Source organism: Erythrolamprus reginae, chromosome 4, assembly GCF_031021105.1.
Source record: "Erythrolamprus reginae isolate rEryReg1 chromosome 4, rEryReg1.hap1, whole genome shotgun sequence".
Lineage (NCBI taxonomy): Eukaryota > Metazoa > Chordata > Lepidosauria > Squamata > Dipsadidae > Erythrolamprus > Erythrolamprus reginae.
In genome coordinates this window covers 11,697,060-11,706,471 of record NC_091953.1, presented here as the reverse complement: position 1 = coordinate 11,706,471, position 9,412 = coordinate 11,697,060, and the positions used below count along the sequence as shown (strand labels likewise).

Sequence of the window (9,412 nt, the reverse complement as noted above, 5' to 3'; positions counted from 1 at the left end):
GAGGGGGACGTTTGCCCAGGTTCGCCTGGTGCACCAGTTGCGGCCCTATCTGGATCGGGACTCACTGCTCACAGTCGCTCATGCCCTCATCACCTTGAGATTCGACTACTATAACGCTCTCTACATGGGGCTACCTTTGAAAAGTGTTCGGAAACTTCAGATCGTGCAGAATGCAGCTGCGAGAGCAATCATGGGCTTCCCAAAGTATGCCCATGTCACATTAACACTCTGCAGTCTGCCTTGGTTGCTGATCAATTTCCGGTCACAATTCAAAGTGTTGGTTTTGACCTATAAAGCCCTTCATGGCATTAGACCAGAATATCTCCGGGACCGCCTTCTGCCTCATGAATCCCAGCGACCGATTAGGTCCCACAGAGTTGGCCTTCTCTGGGTCCCGCCGACTAAACAATGTCATCTGGCGGGTACCGGGGAAGAGCCTTCTCTGTGGCAGCCCTGACTCTCTGGAACCAACTCCCTCCGGAGATTAGAACTGCCCTCACCCTCCTTGCCTTTTGTAAACTTCTTAAAACCCACCTCTGCCGTCAGGCATGGGGGAATTGAGGCACCCCTCCCGGGCCTATACAATTTATGTATGGTATGTTTGTATGAATGTCTGTTTTAATAATGGGGTTTTTAAAAGTTTTTAAAATTTATTAGATTTGTTATGAATTGTTTCATTGTATGCTGTGAGCCGCCCCGAGTCTACGGAGAGGGGCGGCATACAAATCTAATAAATAAATAAATAAATAAATGAATGAATGAATGAATAAATTAATAGATGAATAGATGAATAGATAAATAGATAAATAAACAAACAAATAGATAAATAAATAAATAAATAAATAGACAAATAGACAAATAAATAAATAAATAAATAAATAAATAAATAGATAAATAGATAAATAGATAAATAAATAAATAAATAAATAGCATGTGGATGTGTGCCCTCACATGCACACAATCCTCCCCTGCTCCTCCCCTGCACATGTGCACAGGCCTGACTAAAGCCTAGAATTAGTCCTAGAATGCAGTCCTAGAATTACAACAATTTGTTGAGTGACTGTGTCGAGGATTAGCTCAATCCTAGGTGATATTTCATTGTATTACCATATAAGGTAAACGAAAGATGTAAGCATGAATGCTGAGTCATAGGGAGTAACCTGCACCCTGATTGGGCCAGAGCATTACAAAATGCAAAGCACCTTTACAATGGGTGTGGTTTGGCTTGGTGGTTGTTTTGTTGGTGGTATTGTTGGTGGTTGTTAGTTGGCTGGCTGGAGCAGTTTGAGCATGAGTTAAGTGACTTAAGTTTTGAGTTAGAGCTGTAGTATTGATATGGCGAAACCTGGATTGGTTTAGTATCTACATGTAAGTAGGCTTTACTGCATACAGTTAAAGTAAAGTTTGCTCCTGTAAAATAGAAGACTAAGACAGAAGATATTTTGCTTGCACAGAAGAGTAAAACTGTTTACTACTATTTTTCTACAAAAGTATTTATCTGCACTGGTTCCTAAATTGCCACACTATAAATTCTGGTACTTGTTGTGGTTAGCTCTGGCCCAGCTCCTGCCCCAAGGACTGTGGATGTGGGGGAGACATCCACATGCTGCAGGCCTGTTTTGCCACCGGTGGAATCTGATGATGAAGGCTCCTCTGACCAAGAAGACATGAGTGACAGGGAGGAGGAGAGTGTGGCAGACAGCTCAGAAGGAGATCAATTATCTAGCTCTTCCTTGGATTCAGAACAAGAGTTAATGATACAGCCACGCATGCGGAGAGAGATGCATAGGCAACAACAACTGAGATATAATTATCAAAGAAAATGAGGCCACCTGTGGTTGGGTGGGGCTGGGGTAATTAGTGAGGCTGCTATAAATAGCAGCCTATGGGTTTGGCCATTGTGGAGGATTATCTGATCCTTGTGTTTCGTGTCTGCATTGCTGACTTTGGCCTTTTGTGTGCTGATTTTTCCCCACTTTGAAACTAAACCAGAGCAAAGTGTGTTTCACTTTGTGAAAGAGGAAGGATTGTGAATTGCCTCACAGCTGCAAGCTAAGTATCACAGAACGGATAAGGGACTTATACAAATTACCAGTTTGTTTGGAGACGAGTGCTCTTTGCTATACAAAAAGAGGGCTTGGTTTAAGTGAATTTTCATTATAAAGAACATTGTTTTGAATTTTCAAATGTGTGTGTGTCTGAAATTTGTACCTGTGAATTTTTGGGAGGAGTGTACCAGAGAGCCCGACAGAACAGTACTTAAACAAGTCCTGCTGCATATCTCAGTATATCCGGACAGGCTGTTACACTGGCACTGAAAAAAGTGACTAACAACCAGTTTTTCACACTCATATCTATTCCAGCATCCCAATGGTCACGCGAGCAAATTTGGAATGCTTGGCAACTGACATGTACATATGACTGTTGCAGTATCTGGGAGTCATGTGATCACCTCTTGTGACCTATTGATAACCAAAGTCAATGGGTAAGCCAGATTCGCTTAACCACAATGTTACTAACTTAATGATGGCAGGGGTTCACTTAACAACTGTGACAAGAAAGGCCATAAAATGGGGCAAAACCTACTTAAGTCTTGCTTAACAATGGAGGTTGTGGGCTCAATTTATTTATTTATTATTTATTATTTGGATTTGTATGCCGCCCCTCTCCGAAAACTCGGGGCGGCTCACAACAAGTGAAAAACAATCCAATACATGATCCAATTAATTAAAATATTATAAATATTGCGGTCGTATGTCGAGGACTACCTGAATAATGATTTCCTACCTATTGATTACAAGGGAAATAGAACGACATACGTATTGGTTATGACCTATAAAGCCCTTCATGGCACCGGACCAGATTATCTCAGGGACCGCCTTCTGCTGCACGAATCCCAGCGACCAGTTAGGTCCCACAGAGTGGGCCTTCTCCGGGTCCCGTCAACTAAACAATGTCGCTTGGCGGGACCCAGGGGAAGAGCCTTCTCTGTGGCGGCCCCGGCCCTCTGGAACTAACTGCCCCCAGAGATCAGAATTGCCCCCACCCTCCTTGCCTTTCGTAAGCTGCTTAAAACCCACCTCTGCTGCCAGGCATGGGGGAATTGAGATACTCTTTCCCTCTAGGCCTTTACAATTTTATGCATGGTATGTCTGTATATATGTATGTTTTTTAAAAAAAATAATAATGGGTTTTTAACTGTTTTTAGTATTGGATTATTGTTATATGCTGTTTCATGTTGCTGTTAGCCGCCCCGAGTCTCTGGAGAGGGGCGGCATACAAATCCAATAAGTCAGTAAGTCAGTAAGTCAGTAAGTCAGTAAGTCAGTAAGTCAGTAAGTCAGTAAGTAAGTAAGTAAGTAAGTAAGTAAGTAAGTAAGTAAGTAAGTAAGTAAGTAAGTAAGTGGGGAAAAAAATTCCAGGATGAAGAAGTGAAAGAAATCAGTGAGATGAAATACGCTGCAGCATTAAGGGCCTTGCTAAAATATATAACACAACCACATTTCAGTTTCCGCAGATATTTTATGATTTATGGTTCATTTTAGTTATGCTTTTATGTTTCATTCCTTTGTGTTAGCCATTTCGAGAATTGATTCAGGTGGAAGTGGAGAATGTCAATAACAATAATAATGGTATAGACACTGATGTCTTATTTATAAGAAATAATGCCAACAGGGGAAATATTCATTGAGGGGGTGGGGGGTGGGAGATCCATCCAAAGGTATAGGCTCTTATAGAATTGTAAATGTCTTTATTAAAAAAAACCCAAGAGCATGCTCAATTTCATGTGGTCACAATGGAATGATGGAATAAGATTTAGGCATACAAAAGTACAAAGAATTCAGTTGGATTCCATGCGATGGGGCACGTTTTATCATTCACATTCCTCCATTTATAATTTGGTGATTATTTCTTAAAGCAGGAGAAAGTTTGCTCTTCTGTATTTCTATCTCCCTCGTTGGAAGTGTTCTGATGAAACAACGTGGGAATCCACAGTGACATTAGAATTCGTTTATATTCCTTCCGGAAATTTTGGTTCAGAAGCCCGTAAATTATTGCATTAAGGCAACTGTTGAAATAAGCCATGAAGTAGCTGACGACAAACAACCACTCGGGGATTTTGGGTGCTACTTCCGAAGGATTAATGGCCACAGCCAAGCCTATTAAGTTCAACGGCGCCCAGCAAAAGGCAAAGATCACAAAGACAACGAACATGGTGAGAAAGTTTCGGATGTCGCTTGGTTTTATCTTCAGCTTCAACTCGGACTTGACTTTCCTCCTTACTCGTATCACCAGAATCCAGATCCTCAAATAGCAGAAGCTCACAATGGCGATCGGAAGGATGAAGTGGATGACGACAACGGCGATGGTGTAACAGGAGCTGGTTGTTTGTGTGAAGGTGCACGAGTAGATCCTTTGATCGTACTTGAGAGAGCCCACGAAAAAGTTTGGCACGATTGCAACCACAGTGAGAACCCAGACGAGGCAGAGGTAGAACATCGTGTTCCACCAACTGTACACTTTGTTGTATACAAAACTGTGGCAAATGTAGCAGTATCTGTTGATTGCAATGGCGGTGATGTTGAAGATGGAACCGATCACGCTCAACCCCATCACAAAGCCGCTTGCTTTACAGTGTGTCTCTCCCAATGACCAGCCGTTGTGAAAAAGGGCAGCGAGGATTAAAGGATAAGGGTACAAGGCCACCACTAGGTCTGCCAGGGCCAAGCTAACCACAAACACATTGCCTGAAAAAGAAGAGAGAGAGAGAGAGAGAAAGAAAGGAACAAAGTCAAGACTTTGGATAGTCAAAACGAGAAACTCTTTCAGATGTGAAAGACAAATTTCAAGACTATGTGCATACAGTGGTACCTCTACCTAAGAACGCCTCTACTTACAAATTTTCTAAATAAGAACTGGGTATTCAAGATTTTTTTGCCTCTTCTCAAGAACCATTTTCCACTTACAAACCTGAGCCTCCGAAACTGTAACTGGAAAGGCAGGGAGAAGCCTCCATGCGGCCTCTCTAGGAATCTCCTGGGATGAAACAGGGCCAGAAAAGGCAGGGAGAAGCCTCCGTGGGGCCTCTTTAGGAATCTCCTGGGAGGAAACAGGGCTGGAAAAGGCAGGGAGAAGCCTCCATGGGGCCTCTTTAGGAATCTCCTGGGAGGAAACAGGGCCGGAAAAGGCAGGGAGAAGCCTCTGTGGGGTCTCTCTAGAAATCTCCTGGGAGGAAACAAGGCTGGAAAAGGCGGTGGAGAAGCCTCCATGGGGCCTCTCTAGGAATCTCCTGGGAGGAAACAGGGCCTCCACCCTACCTGTGCTTTCCCCAATCACATGCTTTACAGTATTTGCTTTTACATTGATTCCTATGGGAAAAATCACTTCTTCTTACAAACCTTTCTACTTAAGAACCTGGTCCCGGAATGAATTAACTTCGTAAGTAGAGGTTCCAATGTAATTCAATTTTATGGGAAAAACATCATTCCAAATTGGGTAACAGTTTTGGATTGGTGTGTGTGTGTGTGTGTCTGTGTGTATGTATGTATGTATGTATGTATGTATGTATGTATGTATGTATGTATGTGTGGTCTAGAGGTTAAAGCTGCTGTCTTGCAAGGCTGACCCCACAGGTTCAAATCCCCAAAAGGGTATGGCTATCTGAATTAATTTAAGTTAAGTTAATTTAATTAATCAACTTCTATGCTGCCCAATCCTCTAGGACTTGGGGTGGCTTACAACAATAAAAAACCCCAATACAATAATACAATAAAAAGAAGTCGAACAATGACAATAATTAAAACTCCATAACCCCAACAACCCATTAAAAAAACCCAAATCAATCTAATACATACCAAACAAACATGAATTCGAGCACCTCTGGTATTAAGTATATGGCCCCCAGGCCTGTCTAGCAAGCCAGGTTTTAACAGCTTTTCAAAATGCCAGTAGAGTGGGAGCAGTGCGAACATTGGTGGTGGTGGGAGTTAGTTCCATAGAGCCGGGGCAGCAAAAGAAAAGGCCCTCCCCCGCAGTCCTGCCAACCTACATTGTTTATCTGACGGGACCTGGAAGAGGCCAATTCTGTGTCGATAGAGCAAAAGAGAATCTATGCCAATCTCCTTTCATTTTCATTATGAGCAAAAATATGTCACACATATAGAATATAGTTTATCTGCATTGGTTGCCGATCAATTTCCGGTCACAATTCAAAGTGTTGGTTAAAACCTATAAAGCCCTTCATGGCATCGGACCAGAATATCTCCGGAACTGCCTTCTGCCGCACGAATCCCAGCGACCGGTTAGGTCCCACAGAGTTAGCCTTCTCCTGGTCCCGTCGACTAAACAATGTCGTTTGGCGGGAGCCAGGAGAAGAGCCTTCTCTGTGGCGGCCCTGACCCTCTGGAACCAGCTCCCCCCGGAGATCAGAACTGCCCCCACCCTCCTTGCCTTTTGTAAAGTTTTTAAGACCCATCTCTGCCGTCAGGCATGGGGGAATTGAGACATCTCCCCCGGGCCTATACAGTTTATACATGGTATGTTTGTGTGTATGCTTGCTTTTAATAATGGGGTTTTTAGTGTTTTTTTTAATTATTAGATTTGTTCTTACATTGTCTTTGTTATTGTTGTGAGCCGCCCCGAGTCTATGGAGAGGGGCAGCATACAAATATAATAATAATAATAATAATAATAATAATAACAACAACAACAACAACAACAACAACAACAGCAATAATAATTATTTGCCTTGTATATGGCCCCTGGAGGGACCGATAGGCAAAAAGGAAGCTGTGTGCTTTCTCCCATATTTGGGTATACGACAAAAAAACTCACACAAACATATGGGTCTTCTCTGGTACAAAGCTGAGTGGAGGAGATCCTGTGGTCTAGAGGTTAAAGCTGCTGCCTTACAAGGCATACCCCACAGCTTTAAACCCTGGTAAGGATATGGCTAACTGAAGAAAGCAAAAGAGCTCGAAATAGATCTATACTAGCCTCCATTCCTTTTATAAGATTTCTCTCTCTCTCTCTCTCTCTCTCTCTCTCTCTCTCTCACACACACACACACACACACACACTTTTTGCAAGTGTTTGCAAAGTCCGCATATTGCTCCCAACAATCGGGGTCCTCATTTTACCCACCTCAAAAGGATGGAAGGCTGAGTCAACCTTGAGCTTGGTGAGACTCGAACTGTCAAATTGCAGTCAGCCAGCAGTCAGGAGAAGCAGCCTGTAATACTGCACTCCAACCACTGCACCACTGAAGCTCTTATGTTATTTTGCACCAGGTCAGAGAGGAGACTAAACTAATCTTATTAGGCCCAGCCCAGGGAACCTGCTCAGTTTTAAAGTTAAATTGTAAAAATGTTATTTGGCATGAAAGAGAGGTTTTCTCTGCCATATCTAACACAGGCTCTGGATTACTAGTCTCTTGGTGTGTGTGTGTGTGTTAGAATGTCTGTTGGCTTATTTGCAAGGCTGCAGGACTATTTTTATCTTAATCGTTTCAAAAAGAATTTTATAGCTGTCCCTATTGTAACCACAACCTGGACAGCTCAAAAAACAATAAAAATTCCACCCACGACAATCAAATAAAAGCTCAATAAAAGCCCAATAAAAAAATTCATGGCACCCTGTGGCAGCACTCTCATGCGCCCACATACCAATCTTGCTCAACCTATCCGAAGAAACTCTGCTTGTATTGAGTAACTCTGAGATTGTTGACCACAGCCTTCCCCAGTGTGATGCCCTTACTTGTGCTGGATTGTGGTTGTGGTTTGAACTGTTCTGGAGGTTTGGGTTAGCCCTCTGTAATGATGACACTTCCCTATCCATAAATCCTTCCAATTTCCGGTCACAATTCAAAGTGTTGGTTATGACCTATAAAGCCCTTCATGGCATCGGACCAGAATATCTCCGGGACCGCCTTCTGCCGCACGAATCCCAGCGACCGGTTAGGTCCCACAGAGTTGGCCTTCTCCGGGTCCCGTCGACTAAACAATGTCATTTGGCGGGACCCAGGAGAAGAGCCTTCTCTGTGGTGGCCCCGACCCCCTGGAACCAGCTCCCCCTGGAGATCAGAACTGCCCCCACCCTCCTTGCCTTTCGTAAAGTTCTTAAGACCCATCTCTGCCGTCAGGCAGGGGGGAATCAAGACATCTTCCCCGGGCCTATACAGTTTATACATGGTATGTTTGTGTGTATGCTTGCTTTTAATAATTTATTTATTTATTTATTTATTATTTAGATTTGTATGCCGCCCCTCTCCGAAGACTCGGAGCTTTTAATAATGGGGTTTTTAGTGTTTTTAAAATTATTAGATTTGTTCTTACATTGTCTTTGTTGTTGTTGTGAGCCGCCCCGAGTCTACGGAGAGGGGCGGCATACAAATCAAATAAATAAATAAATAAATAAATGAATGAATGAATAAATAAATTTCCTGCAGACCAGAAAATGCTCTTTTTCTTCATTCTTCCCCTTCTCTTCATAGAGAAATATAACATTATGGCCTCCACACATAAAGTTACTCAGTTACCATCTCCCTAGCAAGTCTTTCCATTCTGTGTTATTAATACAGATTAAAATGACTTTTGGCTGCCATCTTGTGTTCATTGAAAGAGTAGAATAGAATATAATTCTTTATTGGCCAAGTGTGATTGGAAACACAAGGAATTTGTTTTTGGTGCACCTGCTCTCAGTGTACATAAAAAAACATACATTTGTCAAGAATCATGAGATACAACACTTAGTAATTGTCATGGGGTCAAATACGCAATGAAGGTAAACAGGTTATAATGTACCTACAAGATCTCTTATGATTATATAGAAACATAGATACATAGAAGTCTGACGGCAGAAAAAGACCTCATGGTCCATCTAGTCTGCCCTTATGCTATTTTCTGTATTTTATCTTAGGATGGATAGATATTTATCCCAGGCATGTTTAAATTTAGTTACTGTGGATTTATCTACCACGTCTGCTGGAAGTTTGTTCCAAGGATCTACTACTCTTTCAGTAAAATAATATTTTCTCATGTTGCTTTTGATCTTTCCCCCAACTAACTTCAGATTGTGCCCTCTTGTTCTTGTGTTCACTTTCCTATTAAAAACACTTCCCTCCTGCACCTTATTTAACCCTTTAACATATTTAAATGTTTCGATCCTTCTGTCCTCCAGACTATACAGATTGAGTTCATTAAGTCTTTCCTGATACGTTTTATGCTTAAGACCTTCCACCATTCTTGTAGCCCGTCTTTGGACCCGTTCGATTTTGTCAATATCTTTTTGTAGGTGAGGTCTCCAGAACTGAACAGTCTTCCAAATGTGGTCTCATTATATCACTTTATTGTTTGTATGTACACTGAGAGCTCATTCACAGGAGACAAATTCCTTATGTGTTCAATCACATTTG

At 42.1% G+C, this 9,412-nt stretch overlaps 1 protein-coding gene across 1 annotated transcript in view; it reads right to left on the bottom strand.

Annotated features, from left to right (window-relative positions):
- Window positions 1-3,736: 3,736 nt before the first annotated feature.
- MTNR1B (melatonin receptor 1B) overlaps window positions 3,737-9,412 on the bottom strand; it is a 51,977-nt gene continuing 46,301 nt past the window's right edge. Inside the window, exon 2 of the mRNA XM_070751648.1 lies at window positions 3,737-4,748. Coding sequence (XP_070607749.1) covers window positions 3,907-4,748 — 842 coding nt within the window. The 3' untranslated portion in view covers window positions 3,737-3,906. The remainder of the gene's footprint in view (window positions 4,749-9,412) is intronic.